The 18,419-nt window shown below is 48.6% G+C and overlaps 1 protein-coding gene across 2 annotated transcripts in view; it reads right to left on the bottom strand.

Annotated features, from left to right (window-relative positions):
* The window catches only part of DHX57 (DExH-box helicase 57), a 539,830-nt gene that overhangs the window by 67,132 nt on the left and 454,279 nt on the right, over window positions 1–18,419 (bottom strand). For both annotated transcript variants that reach the window (XM_078649008.1, XM_078649007.1), the window contains 2 exons: window positions 18,303–18,386; window positions 16,421–16,558 (listed from right to left, as the gene is read on the bottom strand). In XM_078649008.1, the coding sequence (XP_078505134.1) occupies window positions 16,421–16,558; window positions 18,303–18,386 (222 nt within the window). The remainder of the gene's footprint in view (window positions 1–16,420; window positions 16,559–18,302; window positions 18,387–18,419) is intronic.

Here is an 18,419-nt window from a genome sequence, read left to right as displayed (position 1 = left end):
ACATACTATCTTTCCTAGAAAAACATAAGATTTTACAATTTCCAGCCTGTGACCACCTAAAAACCAACTAAAATTCCCAAGTTTCGTTTTTTTCCTTCCCATCATACACATTTCTTTGCTTTTTGAGATATTAATCTCCAGATGATGGGACTCGGCAAATACATGCAATGCCTGCAGACGGTTATTTAGACCTTTTGGAATAAGGTCCAATAATAATATATCGTCTGCATACATCAAGCATGTAGTTGGTTTATCCCCCAGAACCGGGGCAATGCCTTCACTTAAAGATAAGCTCTGGGGGAGATCACAAACATAAAGGGAAAACAATAATGGGGCCAATAAGCAGCCCTGTTTGAGTCCATTGGCCGATGGGATGGCTTGAGATAAGCCTCTCTCCCCTCCCAATAATACTCTACACCAGGTATCAGAGTGGAGGTCTTGAACTAAGTCTAAAAGCTGGGCTGGCATACCTAAAGCCGATAGCTTCCTCCACAGCAAAGGACAATCAACTTTGTCGAAAGCTGTGGAGAAGTCTATAAAGGCTGCGTAGACTCTCCCCCCTCTGACCCTGATGTATATATCTGATATTACTTGCAGGGCTGTTAAATTATCCAAGGTGCCATGGCTCTTACGAAATCCCGTCTGCTCTAGGGGTAGTATATTACTCTGGTCCACCCAATCATTGATTAATTTCAAAAGACATTTTGAAAAAACTTTGCCAATTGCATCCAAAAGGGCAATTTGACGATAGTTTTGAGGGGACTGCCGATCACCCTTTTTAAAAAGGGGAACCAGGATACTCCCCTTTCAGGAAGAGAGAACCGTTCTGCTCGAAAAACAAAGATTAAACACTGGGCAAAGCAATTTGCTCCATTTTACACTACTTTGCTTTAAAGCAGAAATGGGGAGTTCATCCGGTCCCATTGCCCCAGAACAATGCATTTCCCTAATAGCCAGTTCAATAGCCTTTTCAGAGAGAAGGACCAAGGGCTGACTGTCCTCACTAGAACTTACACGGGGGACCACTATTCCATTACTTGCATAAAGGACTGAAACATGGTTCACCCAAATTTGCTCTTCAATGGGGATTGGAAGCGGACTTGTTCTGGCCCCGCATCCCTCACCTATGAGGGACCAAAATCGTTTCATTTGTCCATTAATAGCGGCCTCTCTTAATTTTATCCAGATAGAATCCTCCCCCTCTTTTCGTAATTTGGCCCGTAGTCTTCTCCTCCTTCTTTTTAGTAGGGCTATTCTGCGCGCTCCTTCAGACGATTTACGCAAACACTGTTCCCTTACTAACTTATTTATTTCTATATTAAAGAGTCGAAGGGAACTTGAGGGTATTATGGTATGTCTTTTCTTATTTGAGTCTTTAGCAACAGAAATCACCACCTTCATAAAGTCTAAGAAACGCACGATTTCTAAACCTTGCCAATTAGCAAGGTCATTTACTGCTACATCAAGAATATTCTCCAAGCCTCTTAGGGCCTTTGCATTCCAATAGCATCTCCCGGACTTGACTCCAAAGCTCACCAAATCACTATCTAACGACCAACGGTCCGATTTGGGAGGATTTATTTTTACAGAGATAGATAATAACTTGTGATCGCTAAAGAGTGTTTCAATAACCCTGAGATCCTTCAGTAGGGCAAAGGCAGAATTCTCCACTATTACATAATCTAAAATGGATTCACCCTGATTAGATTTATGGGTAAAATTTGCAGGGGAATCGGAGGGGAACCTTCCATTCACAATGATCCCATCCATCTCAGAGAGTTCTTCGAGAAGTATCTTCCCTTTCTTATTCGTTTTAATATTCTCAGGGAAGTGAGCTTGGGGAATCTGCTGTGATTCTTCTTTATGTCTATCTCGAAACAGACGTAGACTCTGATTAGAAATTTTGCAATTCAGGTCCCCTACCAGGATTATATGAGGAGTAGGAGTTGTCTCCCTAATACTCTGTACATAGACAAATACTTTTTTTAAAATTAGGTTGGAGCAAGCACCGGGGGGGATATAGACATTAATCAAAACTAAGGGTTTAGAAATTTCAACATTATCAGAACTAAACAACGTTACTGCCTGAAATAAATTACTAGAATCCAGATAATGAGAGAAATTCCATTTTATCTGGTTAGACAGTAAACAAGCTATACCCCCACTAGCATGACCGCTCCTTGAGGGGGAAGCACGACCCTCCAATACAAAATAGTCCTTTCCTACCAAAATTTTCTCCGAACACCACGTCTCTTGAAGACAAATCACACTGGCTTCTAAAGAAAGAAGGAATTGGATTTTTTCAGGGCTATTCTTCAACCCTGCAGCATTCAAAGATAGTATTGATATGTCGCTGCTAAAGATGAGAATAGGACATGGACTTATTTATCAATTTCCTCGAGAGAACTCCGGGCAACCAGTTCCACCGGAGACTCTCATCGACAGCATTACCATGGTGAGTGGGCATAGGAGGGTTAGTATGAGACACAAGGCGGAAATCTTTTGATATACAGATTTTCAAATCATCAAATCCGCTAGACCACTCTGTGCTGCCAGAGGCTGCCTGCAGGAGTGAGAAAGGGGGACCTAAGGGTTTAGAGGGTTTAAAAGGTCTACCAGATAAAACATTCCCCCAAAAGGGTACGACATCGATCCCTCTACTCTGAAAACCTTCCGACCGTTGAAGGGTAAGGTTTACTACTAATTTAGAGTAAAACTTTACCCTTGTGCGACTTCCAGCCTCTGTCTTCAGGATCCGTACTAAATCTATGTCTGCAGATTGTAATAATTTCAGACTTGCGAATTCCTGAAAACATTTAAGAAGCATCGATCTATTTAGGAGGCAATCAGAATCAAATAAAGGGAAAAAATCTAGGATAAGAGTGTCAATACTTTCCTCTTTGGGCATCTCTAGGAGTGTTTTAAAGACCACTTCTCCTTCCGCCTTATCAGGATAAGGTCTAGCTAGGGGATTAAGACCGATTAATGCGGGGTCAATTGATTTGAACGCATTCCCCAGAGGGGCAGATCTAAAAGAACCCCCTTTTTCAATATTACGACCACCGGATAAGCGAAAAGGGTTATTAAAGGAAATAGCGGGATTAGCTGGAGAGGGGATCGGCCTTTGTTCTAAGGAGATTGAAGTGACCAAATCTCCTTTTGCGTCCTCAATCTCACCCTGTAATGCAATTGAAGAAGCCTGCTGAGGCTCTTTTTTAGAAGACAAATCCAAATGATCTCCAAAGAGGATTTTTCTCCGTCTATTTTTTTCAATTCTTCTGATTAATTTCCTCTTTTTCCTCCCATTCTTTTTAGCTTTCCCTGATTTACCCGTTTTTCTATTTTCTTCTGATTCTAAAACCTCCTTATCTCCCTCACCCCTCTGTATATTAAAGATCGGAAAAAATTCTTTATCTACCCTTGAAACGGTTTCATTCAGAACCTCTACCACTGGGTCAAAATCTACTGCACAATTAGAGGTAGGGGCTCTCAATGAAGGGACTGAATTTTCCCTTTCATAAGGTATCTGAGAAGCATTAGGAGACTCATTCACCTTCTTAATATCTTTCAACTCTACAAGTTCTTGCCGGCTTGCTTCTGAATTCGAGCTAGTTACCTTCTCCTGTTGGTTGCTCAATAAAACCTGCAATATTTGAGTTACTGTTTCCAGTACACAATCAGATCCCCCGACAATTTTTTCCAATAATCGCAGAATAGAAGAGAGTAAATGTTCTAGGGAGGAAAGAGAGTCAGAAACGGGTTAATCTAACCTGATTGAATGAATAGCGTTGATGCCTGTTATGCTGAGATTAGGACTCATGGGCGTATTTGACTGGGAAATGATAAAATGGGATTTATTAGAGGGGGTACTGCTATACAATTGGAGGCCAGGAGGGGCAGATACTACCGGGGTTTTTATAGGATCAAAAACCTTACTAGAATCTTCCTCAATATATCTCCTACAAAGATCCATATCTAGATCAGAAGAGACTAAATCGTTATATCGCACTCCACTCGGAGGAGAGGAGCTAAACGCATTTTTAGAAGGAGACTCGCTGGGCTTAAGATGAGGGACATATACTATAGACCCCACTGCTTTTGAATTAGCTTCTGACGGAGCTCGGAGGGGAAGAGGGGATTCTTTATCTTTAACCCCTAAAGTTAACAGGGAAGGAGACACACCATTCTCCAAATTAGGATCACCTTCTACAATTTCAACTAATGGGGTGGCTCCCTCTTTTTTGTTATTTTGTTCCATCAGACCCTCAGTGTGTAACCTCATCATAGTAATATGATCTTTTACATCAGCGCTCTTTTCAGCCCCGTCATCCGATGTAGACCTCACGTTTGTGGCTCTATTCTTTCCCCTTTCCCAAAGATTAAATAACTGGCAGGTGCCCTTTACTTGTGTAGCATGGCTATCCTTATTTCGAAGTGGATTCGATTTAGTTTTAGAGCACGACCTTCCCACTAATATTTTCCCTGACCTTAACTTTTTGGCCGTCATTTTGGAGACCAGAGAAGAACACAAAAGAACACTAAATACTATAAGGGTTCTAAATATTAGGGACAATTTAAACTGCTTATGGACACAGAATAAAAAACACGAATAAATTAAGAATATCAAATTATTTGAAAAAGAATGGGCACAGCTCAGCCTACTTCAGCCTCTGAGGGCCCACCCTTTGCCCAGGCTTAGCCCGGCACACTCCCGCGCAGCGGGGTTAGTGGCCGGCTAAAATAGGGAGGAAATGACCGGGGGGCGTGTCCAGCAGGGAGAGCGGCCCAGGTGGAAGAAATTGGGCACTCAGGGACTCCTGGGAGATGGAGTCCCTGCTTCAACACTCGCAGTCCTGCTCTGCCGCCACACAGTCCACAAAGTTCCTCCTCAGGTATGCAGCCCCTGTAACAGCTCCAGCAGATGGCAATGCACTGCGGGTCTGGCAAGCGGTAAAGGGATAATATAGTCACTGTATTTGGTGAATTATGCTGTATAATGCTGCTTACCGGATTTTCCACCGGATTTTTCCACATGCAGCGTGATTGTGGCAAGAGATTAGCGGGAGTATGGCAATACGCCGTTTACGCCGTTTTCGCCGTTTTTCCCAATTTTCCACTGAGTCCCCGCTCTCTACTCGCGGCTCACAGTCACCAGGAGCTCCTGAGCTTGCCACCGATCGGCCCAGCTGCCCAGGCTCTCCCTTACTCCCCGGGAGCGGCAGCCATCCAGCAGCCCCCAGCAGGCTTTCCATTTTCACCGCTTTCACCGCTTACAGCCGCCTGGGCCAAGACCTTTCAAGACCTTTCAATGCCGGCCGGAAAGTAAGCAAGGCAGGGCAGGATGCAGGGTGCTGGGTGTTGATTATGAGGCGCTAGGCACCCCTACGGCTTTCCGCTCACCGCTTGCTTGACCTTCTTTGCCGGCTGCCAAATAGACGAGGCGGGCGCTGTCTCCAAGGGGCTGTGATTCGCCTGCTCGCCTGCTTGCCTCCCTCCCTCCCTCAGCTCGCAGCATAGGGGAATGGTGACTGGAGCAGCTCGCAGCTTTCCGCGAGTCTCTTCTGCTCTACACTGCTCTCCGCTGCTCGTGGCCTCCACACAGCCACACAGCCTCAGCCGCCCTACAGCGGAAACAGTTCCAATCGGCTCGGATCAAAACGCCGGTTTGTGCACACAGAGCGAAATCCAGCTTGGAAGTCCGACAAGATGTTATTGTCGTCCACCCACTGGAGCACCCTTCCCAAAATCACCTTCCCTGCCACTTTTTGTGATGAGTCGATGAGACTTATGGGCCTGTAGTTGGCGGGGTTGTCCCGACACCCCTTTTTGAATATCGGGACAACCTCCGCCCCGTTCCAGGATTCAGGTACAGGCGCACCACTATTGATAGCGTTCAGCAATGACGAGACCAGCTTCCCCCACTCCTTGGGGTTTGCACGTATCAGGTCACCCGGGATCCCGTCGGGCCCAGCTGCTTTTAGGGGCACCAATGTTTCAATTACACCTTCCACCTCTCTGGCAGTAAAAGGAACACCCTCGATATCCCCCATACACTCAGTTAGGGAAAAGGTGGTGTGGGAAGCCACCTCAGTAAGGGTATAGAGGGACAACAAATGGTTAAACCAATTCTGGGCTGGGATGTTGCACGTCATCAGGGTGCTGTCTGGCCTATCCCTAGATCGTATAAGATTCCAAAAACCTCTGGCATCCCTACCCGTACTTGCTTCCATGAGATCCACCCAGAACCCGTTCTCCCATTCCTTCTTTGCTGCAATAATTGTCTGGGAGTACTCTTTCCTGGCCAGCCTGATTGCAACCTGGGATTTACTTTTAACAGCACCTACCAGGGCGTTTTTCTTCCCCCTACACTGTTTAGTAAACCAACCCGGCGGTTTGGCCAATTTCTTACACTTGCTACACTTGCCAGGTCCAGAGGCCTTGCTTGGGAGAATGAAAAGGTCACTCAAGGCCTTGGTTGTGTCACAAAAAAGCACGGAGACTTCCCCAGACGAAGGAATCAGCGAGTCCAATTTGGACTGAGCTGAATCTAAAAGTGCCCCAATAGCTAGCACTTTCTCCTCGTCTATAATAAGCTTGCTCCACTTCAACCGTCTACTGCAATTGGAGGGATGTACTTCCAGGGGGATAGATGTTATACTAGGCATATGCATCCCTTGGTTCCCGACCCACAGGGGAAGGAGGTCAAGAGAGAGGAGATTGTGATCACTCTCAACTGCTGGGAGAACCTCCATATCCCGCATGAAGCTCCAAAGTTTTACGTCAAGGAGGATGTAGTCTATCCTTGACGTATGGTTAGCCCTATTATAGGTATGGGCTTCAGAAGAATCTGACGTCGACCTTCCATTAACAGCCCTAAGGCCAAATTCCAAGTTTAGGGAATTAATTTGGACCACCACTTGAGACCACCTCCTGATGGGGGAGGTATAGTTAGGACTGGTATCCCTCTCCTAGTATCTTCATCAGCAGTTCCCAAAATGTCCTCTATCCCGAGGGGCTCAAATGTGCAGTTTAGGTCCCCTGCGACCAGGACATGAGATCTAATAGGACACCGCCTAAGCAAGGATTCCAACCCTACTACTGTGGGTGATTGCGAACCCCCCTTCGTGCCCCTGGCATAGATATTAATAATGTCCAGGATCAGCCCTCTCCGCGGTCCCTTAATAGATATGCTAAGTAGATCCGGTGAATTTGTCTCATGCTGGGCAAATTGGCAGCCAAGCGAGATGGCAACCCATATGAGAAGGCCACCCGAGGGGCGGCCCTTCCCCGAAGGGGGGGACACCGCTGGTACAAAAAAGGATGAATAGCCTACCTTGTAACAAGGCTCCCTACACAAGTTTCTTGGAAGATACAAATAGAGTATCCTTCCACAAGGGTGTTCCAATCGAGTAGAGCCAGCTTCCTTGAGATACCCGCAACGTTCCAGCTGAGAATCCTTAGGTCTGGATCCGCCACAGCAGGGACCCTGCGGGGTTCAGGGCTGGATACTCCCTCCCTCTCAGGGGATGACCATGGTGCACTTACTCCTTGTGGGGACCCGGCAACCAGGTTGGGATCCTGAACCAGGGGGCTACATGCAGCTGGTAAAAAAGTTGGATTGGCATTACTTAGAATTACCCCCAGGAGAACTGAACAGCCAAAGAAGCAGTCTCTCCGGACTTGGCTGTCCAGGCAGTAATGTTTAGTAAACATGTGCAAGGGAGCCTATGGAGCTGCCTGGCAGATGCCACGAAGAGGAACCCCACGTCCCAAAGCAGTAGTGGCTATAGTCGCCCTGGTGGAATGGGCACGCAACCCCACTGGAGGTTCCTTTTTCGCTAAGGAATAGCAGATTTTGGCGCAAAGAAATACCCATCGGGAGATGGTTTGTTTTAGCACGGTCCGATCATTCTTGGCACCCACATAGCCAACAAAGAGCTGGTCATCCACCTGGAATTGTTTTGTGCGATCCAGATAGAATGAAAGCGCACGTCTTGGATCCAGACGATGGAGACTCTCTTCCTCTTTAGAAGGATGCGGGAAGAAGGTAGGCAAAGTGATTTTCTGTCCTATGTGGAAAGAGGTAACCACTTTGAGAAGGAAAGAAGGCCAATTGCGAAGGACAACTTTGTCCAGATTAACAGCCAGAAAAGGAGGTTTGGAAGAAAGAGCCTGAAGCTCACTCACCCTGCGACCAGAGGTGATGGCAACCAAAAAGGCAATTTTAAGTGTCCGAAGTCTGAGAGGACAGTTATGTAGCGGCTCGAAAGGAGCACATAAGATACGTCAGAACCAGGTACAAGCCCCACTGGGGCATTACGAAAGGAATTGGAGGAAACAAGTGAGTAATGTCCTTAAGGAAGCGATTTACAATAGGGGACTTGAAAAGAGAAGGCTGAAAGATAGCTTTTTAGAGTGCCCAGAGCCGTGCAGGGCCATTGAAAGGAGGAAGAGGAGAAACTCAGAAAGGGGGGCATGAAGGAGATCCACAGCCTTTGCTGCACACCATGCCACAAACTTGTTCCATCTACATGCGTATACCGTTTTGGTGGAGGGACGCCTGGCTGCCAAGATAACGTTACAGACTTCGGGAGGAAGGTTGAAAGCTGTCAACTGTCGCCGCTCAATCTTCACTCAAGGAAGTGGAGACTGGACAGGTTCGGGCGGAGGACCGTCCCCTGCTGCTGCGACAGAAGATCCTCCCGAAGGGGCAGTCTGATCGGAGGACCGATGGCCATGTGTAAGAGATCCGGATACCATACTCTTCGAGCCCAGTCCGGGGCCACAAGAATGACTTGGCCCTGGTCGTGCTTGATCTTCTTCAGCACTCTGGGTAGAAGTGGTATAGGCCTAAAGGCGTATAGAAGACCGCAACTCCACTCATGACAAAAAGCGCCGCCAAGTGAATGCCGCCTTGGAAATTCCAACACGCAGAACTGCTGACATTGCGCGTTCTCTTCGGTGGCGAATAGATCTGACCAAGGCTCTCCCCACCGCTGCAAGAGACCTTGCACCACCTCAGAGTGAAGATGCCATTCGTGATCCATCATGCACCGGCGGCTGAGTTTGTGCGCCCTGGCGTTCAGAGAACCTGCCAGGTGTTGAACACCCAGGGACAACCACCTGATATTCAAGCCACTTTCAGAGACGAAGTGCCTCCTGACATAGGGTCCACGACCCCACCTCGCCCTGTTTGTTGCAGTACCACATGGCAGTGATGTCGTCCGTGAACACCTGCACTACTCTCCCTTTGACAGAAGGAAGGAAGGCCTTCAGTGCAAGATGGATCGCCTGAAGCTCCAGAAGGTTGCTGTGGAGCCCGGACTCCGCTGGAGACCAGAGGCCTCTGATCTCCGCCTCTCCCATGTGACCTCCTTAACCCAGAAGTGATGCATCTGTCACCACTGTGAACTCTAGCTGGGGAAGGGAGAGGGACCTGCTGTTGACCCAATCCTGGTTAGTTAGCCACCACTGCAATTGATGTCCAGTGCCCTCCGAGATCTGGATGCAATCGGAAAGATTCCCCATATGCTGTGCCCATTGGAACTTCAGGTCCCACTGCAGAGCCCAGATATGTCACCTGATATGGTCCACCAGCAGGATGCAGGCGGCCATGAGGCCCAGTAGCCTCAGGGCCATTCTGACCAAACCTGGGATAGAGGCAAATAGATCGGAATCATCGCTGCTCGGGAGGATAAGCCCAAAACTGCCATGTGTCCAGAACCGCTCAGATGAAAAGGAGCTTCTGAGAGTGAATCAGGTGTGACTTTGGCATATTTATGGTGAACCTCAGTGAATGCAGGAGGTCGGCCGTAGTCTGGAGGTAGGAGATGACAGCCTGGGGCAAGCCCGCCTTCAACAGCCAGTCATCGAGATAGGGGGAAGAATAGAACCACTGATCTGCGCAGATGAGCTGCGACCACTGCCATCACCCTCGTGAACACCTGAGGGGCGCTGGTAAGGCCAAAGTGGTGCATGGTAAACTGAAAGTACCAGTAGCCTACCGTGAACCGTAGGTAACACCGATGGGCCGGCAGGACGGGGATGTGAAAATAAGCGTCCTGCAAGTCTAACGCTACCATCCAGTCTCCAGGGTCGAGGGCAGACAGGACCTGAGCTAGTGTCAACATTTTGAACTCCTCCTTCCGGAGGAAGTAGTTGACGTTCCTGAGATTCAAGATAGGACGCAGGACCTTGACTTACTTGGGCGCCAGAAAGTAGTGGGAATAACAACCACAACCTACTTCTGGGGCAGGAACTTGCATGATGGCTCCCTTGGCAAAGAGAGCTGTAACTTCCTGTTGGAGAAGGGCCAGGTGATCCTCTGACATGCGATGGAGTTGAGGTGGCATGGGTGGAGGGGTAGTCTCTAAGGGGAAGGAGTGGCACCTTCGGACTATCTTTAAAACCCCCCTGTCCGACGTGATGTTGAGCCACTGGTGGAGGTGATGGCAAAACCTGCCGCCCACTGGCGATTGGTGGGCCTGAAAGGTCGGACTGGCCCGCCCACTGGCCCCAGACCCAAGATGGTGGGTCCCACGTCCCCAGCCGTGCGGAGGCTGGACTGCTTGCGCAGGCCTGTGGCTCTGGGTGGAACGTGGTGGGGAACCCCTTCCGTAGTCACGAAAGGGCGAAAAGCAGACTGCGCGGGGTGAGAGGCAGAAGCGAGGCCCAAGGATCTGGCAGTAGCCCTGGAGTCCTTAAAGCGCTTGAGCACGTTGTCTGCTGTGTCGCAGATCAGGCGACGGTCATTAAAGGGCATGTCCAAAAGTGTAGCTTGGACATCCCCCAAAAAGCCATTGGACCTCAGCCAGGCGTAGCGTTCAAGGGCTACTGAAGTTGAAATCGTCATGCCTAGCGAGTCAGCTGTGTCCAGCCCACATCGGATGTTGAACTTAACTGCGTCTCTCCCTTCCGCCACTGCACAAGAGATCACGGCCCGGGCCTCCTCCGGGCACTGTAGTGGCACCTGCACAACCGTGTCCAACACAGAGTGGGAGTAACGGCCCAAGAGACATGCGGTGTTTATCGACCGCAGTCCTAAGCTGAAGAAGAAAACATTTTCTTCCCAAGATGGTCCAGCTTCTTGAATTCCCTATCAGGTGGTGCGGTAGGGAATGCGCTCTTGGAAATCGGGCTTGGACCACCAAGCTCTCAGGGGTGGGGTGTTGGTAGAGGAAAATGGGGTCGCCCGGGGACGGGCGGTGTGTCGTGAAATCATCCTATCCACAGTAGCCCCTGTATTGGGCTTGGACCAAGTGCCCAAAAGGATGTCTGTAAGGGCCTCATTGAACGGCAGCAAGGTCTCCGAAGAGGCTGCTGCCGGCCAGAAGGTTAGCCCTGACCACCACCGCAGGAAGCTCAAGGTTTAAGGCCTCAGACTCCCTACGCAACACCACTGCATAAGATGCACCCTCCTCCATAGCCACGGTAGGGGGAGATAGCATGCCACGGTCTGGGGAGGTGTCCAGACCACAGGCCTCACCCAACTCCTCTCTCCAGTCCGGTACCTCTAACTGGTCCGCCAGAGGGTCCACAGACCCCTCCCAGTCCTCCTCACCCTCCTTTGGTAGCCCCTCAGGGTGATAGGAAACACCAGGGGTACAAAAGTACATGCTGGTGCCGCCGGTTCGGCTCCGTGTCCACATCGAGGGGGAGGCTGGGGTGACGACAGCTGGGGGCACAACAGGCATCGGAGGGGGCAGGGGTGTAACCACTGGATTCAGTGCTAAAGGAGGTGTCACAAGGTCGACCAGCGCCAATCCGGATCCAGGCCAGGATCCCTGGGGGCCCTGCGGTGCCGGGGCCAAAGCCGCCGTAATCGAAGGCATAGAGCCCCCAGCCAAGTCCACGGGGCCCAAAGGCGCACCGGCGGAGTCGGGCTGCCCAAAGATGCAGTGGAGGGCTTCGCAAAAGCTACAAAGTTGGTGCAGGGGTGGCTCCGGCTCCCGGGAAGGGGGGGGGGGAGGGGGAGAAGGCTGGAGTCGACCCAACAGACTACCTTCTGCATCCTGCGTCGTGCCGGCCGACCGACAGGGAGGACGTGAAGAGCTACGGTGCTTTATCGCCTTCTTCTTGTGCTTCGACTTACCTGAAGACGAAGTCTTCGACAAGGAGTGGTGGTGATTGCTCCACGACCGGTCCCGCGACCTCCCTCTCGACCGGGTCCTCAAAAGGCGCGGAGCGGACTGCCGGGTCTCAAGAAGCTTTCGGGACAGCTCCCGCAACGACTTCGGGTTCATGGCCTGGCAGTCGGAGCATGACTTTGGGTCGTGGTCGCGCTCCAAACACCAAAGGAACACGAGGTGCAGGCCCGTAACCGACATCAATTTGCGACAGGAGTTGCAAGCCTTGAAGCCGGTTCAAGGACGAGACATCCTACGTGCACCACGAACGACTCGAAAAGATGTCGACAAAAAGTTACAAAAAGAGAGTCAAAAAGTGACTTGAGGTACCCCTCTAGCTCTGCATCTGTGCTGGCTGGCACAGAAAAAGAAAGAAAGAGTAGATACCGCAACATCATTCCAGAGATCCAGATGTCAACGAAGAACGCGGAGTCGACCGATGCCACATACCGACGTGCAGGAGTACTGATGAAGAAAAATTCTCCGGATCCAGTCTGACGTCTGGGGGTAATTGTAAGGTGAGGAATCCATAACTAATTGTCTCTTTCAGATAGCAGTGATTTGTAAATGTAATAGAGCGGAAACATGGTGTTCTACCAACACAGAGGAATCTTTCAACCCTTGTTTGCGAAAATGACAAAGAGAAGAAATGAATATCTGGTTGGTTAGAACATGCCTCTGTAAAGATATTTTGCATACTTGTTTACATTAAAATTTTCCAAAAACTGCTGCTCTGTGGTACAGTGGTGAGGTATATCATTCCACTTCAGAAGATTAAAGTGGAGCATTATTTCTACTAGGCACAAAGTTCTTTTCATAGCAGTATTTAATACAAATAGGTGTTACTATGTTATTTACGTTACAATCATGCCCCATCTTTGTGTCAATTCTTTCTCCTGGCACTGGATTTGTGATGGCCATTATTTTATTGTCATTATAAGCCAATTTCCAAAATTACTATAACTTGGCGCAACCTGTTTGCAAAGTGAATTTAAAGGCTTTGAGTCTAAAGAAAGCTAAACTAACTTGAACACTTTGAAAATTGTGACGAACTAAATGATTCAGAGGACATAATCAAACCTATCCAAGCCGTTGGGGTTTATTTTGTGTGTTCTGAAGAGGGAAAATGATAAGGAATGAGAACTATGGCATCTCCAAAAAACAGTTATGAAAACCTTTTTCCATAACCAAAGTGGCAAATACTTAGGACCTCCTTACGTTTAGACACATTTTCTTTGCTTTGAACTGAGGAATGTGGGCTCTTCAAGGAGGAGGGGGAAAGAGAAGGAGAGAGAAACACAATAATAAAGGCAGGGAATGAGAGAGACAGGGAATGAGAGAGTGAAAGCGAGGGAAAGAGAGATGAATCATTTTACCAGCAGTGGCATCCCCCAGCTTCCTCCTAGCCACCAATATCAAAATGGCACAACACAGCAACCAGCAGTCAGCCTGAGAGCATTGTACTCATTTCCCATGCTTACATGAACCAGTTCTGCCTGCCTGGATTTGGAAGGCTTGGAGCACAGTGACAATTCATTTCAGGACAGCATTAGTCTCTTGATTTGTTTTCAGACAGAGCACTGTAAACAGGGAACTCAAAACGGACCTAGTAGCTCTGTTTTTATTTTTGGTATTTTAGACCTACTTTTGATGAACAGTGTTCTCTATATCCACAATAACACACTGTCACACTGCACTGTAGCTTATCTGTTTGGAAATAGAATCCAATTGCCCCACTGGACTCCCCACCAGCCCCCCACCCACTGTCTCACTAAATGGGGTAGGCTCATTTGGTGCACAAGCTTTCTCTTTGACAAGAAAGCATTCTCATTCAAAAAATTGCACCAGACATTTCCAACCAGCTGTGAAGAAAGGAAGTGAAAGTTAAACAAGCATTGGAAATGCAATAGGTCTCGCACCATTAGAGTTAGTGCTTTTAGAATTGTTTATGGGTTTTTTTTGTAAATGTTTAGCATTTTTGTTTCCTGTAGCCAATGCTAAAGTATTACAAATAAAAAAAGCCATAAACATTTCTAAAAGCTCTAACTGAAATGGTCGGAGAACTATTGCACTGTGTGAGGGTGAGGGTGAGTGTGAGTGAGGGTGAGTGAGGGTGAGGGTGAGTGTGAGTGAGGGTGAGTGAGGGTGAGGGGGTGAGGGTGAGTGAGGGTGAGTGAGGGTGAGTGAGGGTGAGGGGTTGAGGGTGAGGTGTTGAGGGTGAGTGAGGGTGAGTGAGGTGTTGAGGGTGAGTGAGGGTGAGGGTGAGTGAGGGGTTTTGGGTGAGTGAGGGTGAGGGGGAGTAGTTGAGGCTGAGTGAGAGTGAGGGTGAGTGAGGGGTTGAGGGTGAGGGGTTGAGGGTGAGTGAGTGAGGGTGAGGGGTTGAGGGTGAGTGAGGGTGAGGGTGAGTGAGGGTGAGGGGTTGAGGGTGAGTGAGGATGAGTGAGAGTGAGGGTGAGTGAGGGGTTGAGGGTGAGGGGTTGAGGGTGAGTGAGGGGTTGAGGGTGAGTGAGGGTGAGGGTGAGGGGTTGAGGGGGAGGGGTTGAGGGTGAGTGAGGGTGAGTGAGTGAGAGTGAGGGGTTGAGGGTGAGTGAGTGAGGGTGAGGGGTTGAGGGTGGGTGAGGGTTTGAGGGTGAGGGGTTGAGGGTGAGTGAGTGAGGGTGAGGTGTTGAGGGTGAGGGGTTGGCGATTCTAAGGTGGCCCCTTACTGCAAAACTGGTTGCGGAAATCCTGGTGCATGAGCTGGACTGCTGCTGGGGCGCATTGGTGCTGTTACAAGGGTGTAAGTGCAGCAAAATCACCCGATTGAGCGCTGGGCGCTGCGCATCTAAAATGACGGCAGCGCACTGAGGGGGAGACTTCCACCGGCTGCGGCAACGGGAGATGTGCACTCTGTGAGCGGCTGGGAGGCGATTCGGCGTGCAGACTCACAGCGGAAAACTGCGGAGGCGGCAGTCCTGGGGGAGAAGTCTGGAGGGCGAGATCGCCTTAACCTTCCTGTGGTGCACTACGCTCCCAAGATGGCAGTTATGGGATGCGGGCGGAGGCCTGATGCCGACGAAGGTGAGAGGCAGACCGAGGCGGTGAGGCGAGGAGGTGCTGAATGCTGGAGTTTCCTTGTAGCTCGGGACCTGGTTCAAGCAGCTGTAGGGACCACCAGCAACCAGGTTTGATGTCCTTGCGTGGCAGGCCGCGTTGTTTGGGGGAGCACGTTTGGGTGAGGTGGCGAGCCTGCGAGTATATTGAAGTTACAGTAGGAGAACGGGTGCGTTTGCCTGTGCTGGATTTTATTCATGCAGTCAGGATTAGCACGGTCGGGCAACTCATGTGTGGGATAAGAGAAGGGCGATCCAGCACCGGGCTAAGGGGGAGCGTGGCAATTACAGCACCGGGCTAACGAGGACAGATCCAGCACCAGACCTCGCAAAACCGAGTTAAAAAGGGGAGAACGATATATCAAGCACTGGAGGTAAAAAGGGGGAAACATCGCGAAGGTTAAAAGGGTAAGATTTAGTAAAAGCGGTGCAAGTTTGAGTAAGAATAGATCATCCAGGGCAGCTAAAGGAAACAAGACGGAGGGAAGAGAGGGGAGGGGGGGAGGAGAAATGCGTCTCGGCCGGAGCAGGGGGCGGAGCAGGGAGAGCGGGCTTTGGAATGTAATTGACACGGCCGGCCGGTCGTGAAACTGAAAGCATGGCCGGCCGGCCGTGAAAGCCTTTGATGCGGCAGGGGAAATGCGAGACGGCGGGAAGGGGCGGAGCGGGTAAACAAAGACGGACGTGCACGCGCTTTTAAGCTCAATGCGCATGCGCATTGAGCTTAAAAGTCACGGGCACTGCAAGGAATCGCCACGATTCCTTGCAGTGTGGATAAAGAGTGGATAAGTCCCAATACTCTCGCTTGCTCGATGCGCATGCGCATCGACAGGCGAGACCTAAAACCTCAGAATTCCCATTAATGTCATTTCGTTGTTGCGATCCCTGGGGAGTTTTGAATTTGTTTACGTAAAGAGTTTACCTTTTTTGTGTGGTGTTGTGAAATAATTGTTCTGGTCTCTTTTAAAATGTTTTAACTAAATGGGAGTACATTTTAAGAGATGTTATAAAATAACTTCTAGTTGGAAGTGACTGCCATCTCAAACTCATCTTTCAACAGACAGGATAGGAGTTTATAAACATCCAAAGGAGTGCATGAAATGATGCCTTTGTTTATCAAAAATACAATTCAATTAGAAAGTGAACATCACAGCAGAAAAGACAGCAAGGCAATAAATGACGACTTGACAAAAAAACCTGTACCTCCTCTCCAGTGGCATCCATCACACCATCTCCTCTCTGCCCCCATCTCTTCTCAATGTCCCTGGCTCTTAACCCCTCCTTTACGAACCCGATATCAGACAGCAACTCAGTGAATTGTCTTTTAAGACTGGAAATTTCCTGCAGAAATATGGAAACAACGGAATACGATTTTTTGTTCATCCTTTAACTTTGGGTTTAGAAAGAGCCTCTCCTTCTGTGCTAAGAAAGGGAACAAAACAAGACCCCGGCCAAAATACAGATATTCCTTTATAGCAGACCTAGTTACATAAGTACCTATGTAAATGCAATCCGACAGAAGATAATATAAGAAAGAACAATAAACTGCCCTGCGTTGAGTAGTATAAAGAATGCCAATGGAAATGAACAGGTAGGTAATCATACTTGCATCACTTAGAATTGAAATATGTGCATCTTTGACAAGCTGAGGGAGGATAGGAAAGAAGGTGCAAAGTAAATTTCATCCAGTTATGTGTGATAAATCCTTAGAGGGTTGGAGAAGGCTTGTAAGGTCCTGCAAGTAGTGCCTGAGCTCACATAAATAAAACATTTGGCATGATACTCAATTGGGTTGATGGAGAGGGAGGGCGCGGAAGGAGATGCAGCCTTCAATATGACAGTCAATCATTGATTGATTGACTGATTGATCACGGTGATGTCATTTCAAACCAGAAACATACCCTTGGCTTTACAATAGCTTCACCCGGCAAGGAAGAAAAGAAATAGGAGTGGAGGGGGAAGAGCGTCAAAAGGGCAGTCAGCAGCTCTCACTACCACTAAACGCTATTGAGAATCCTACATCCTAAGATACATGCCAGGGGATGGATGGTAGAGGAACAAAGATATGGTTACCCCAGCTCTCATGCACCCAAGCACTACTCTCATAGCCCAGATACAATCAGAGCTAGCCAGGATGCTTGGTCATGACTAATTACCAGATTTATGCATCAAGAGCTGTCCCCATTGCAGGGCAGGTAAAAAGCCCTGCACACCACAACTATTAATCTGTTGCTCCATCCGCTAGCTGTGGTATGCCCTGGTATTGGGGCCAGTAGTCACCAAAGAAAGGAGGAGTACTCTCTTTGGTGTATGCTTATTAGTCAGAGAGTCTAGCTCTCTGTTGGTGAACAACATTCAAAATCAAGTAGAGCACCTTTCAGTGGATTCATGACACGAGTTCCCAATACAGGAAAACACACCATGCCGGGCAAAATGAAAAAAGGGCCAGGATGCCTCCTGGCCATTGTAGCAGGGACTTTTGACTCCATTGCTAGTCGGGCGTCAAGCATGTGAAAAGCAAAGACAAATATGCTTTATTTAAACTAATAGTAATTCATTATTTACAGTGCAATACAGCTTACGGAGCTATGTGCTATTCAATAGTGACACAAACAAAGCAGAACTGTGCTTTTACGCAAGCAGTACTAGCAAGTGCTCCCCCTTGAAACACACCAAAGCCAAGCACAGAAAATGTAGAAACAGACCTCACAATGTCTGGCTGCGTATACTTTGCAGTGTAGGTTACAGCTTTTCAGGTGAGTCGGGATGGAATTAAACAGCACTTGGTATGTGCTGTACATGGGAAACCTGCGAAGGTTGTCACTTCATAATTCTGCAACTACGGCAATATAACACATTTCCATGCATGGTAAATCAATGAAACAGAACAATAGAACATGCAATACCAATTACATAGCACCCACAGAAAATATACTTGTCCCTAAAGACTTGAGCTTACTACGGATAATGTGGAAATCCTCTGATGTTGAACGGTCATATTACGGAGTATCCTATGGACAAAGCAACTCCATGTCTCCCTTTTAATTAAACACCTTCCATTCCAACTCATTTGCTAAAGCCTTACCTGTAGGACTCTTCCAGACAAAAAGTTTTGTCTGCAATAGGAAAAACCAGCACGCTGACTTTCTTTGCTCGCTGAAATCCAACCCTGTGTGCACACAATTGAGAAAGCATGGATAAC

This window comes from Lissotriton helveticus, chromosome 6 (assembly GCF_964261635.1).
Source record: "Lissotriton helveticus chromosome 6, aLisHel1.1, whole genome shotgun sequence".
In the NCBI taxonomy this organism is placed as follows: Eukaryota; Metazoa; Chordata; class Amphibia; order Caudata; family Salamandridae; genus Lissotriton; species Lissotriton helveticus.
This window is presented reverse-complemented; position numbering and strand designations above follow the sequence as displayed.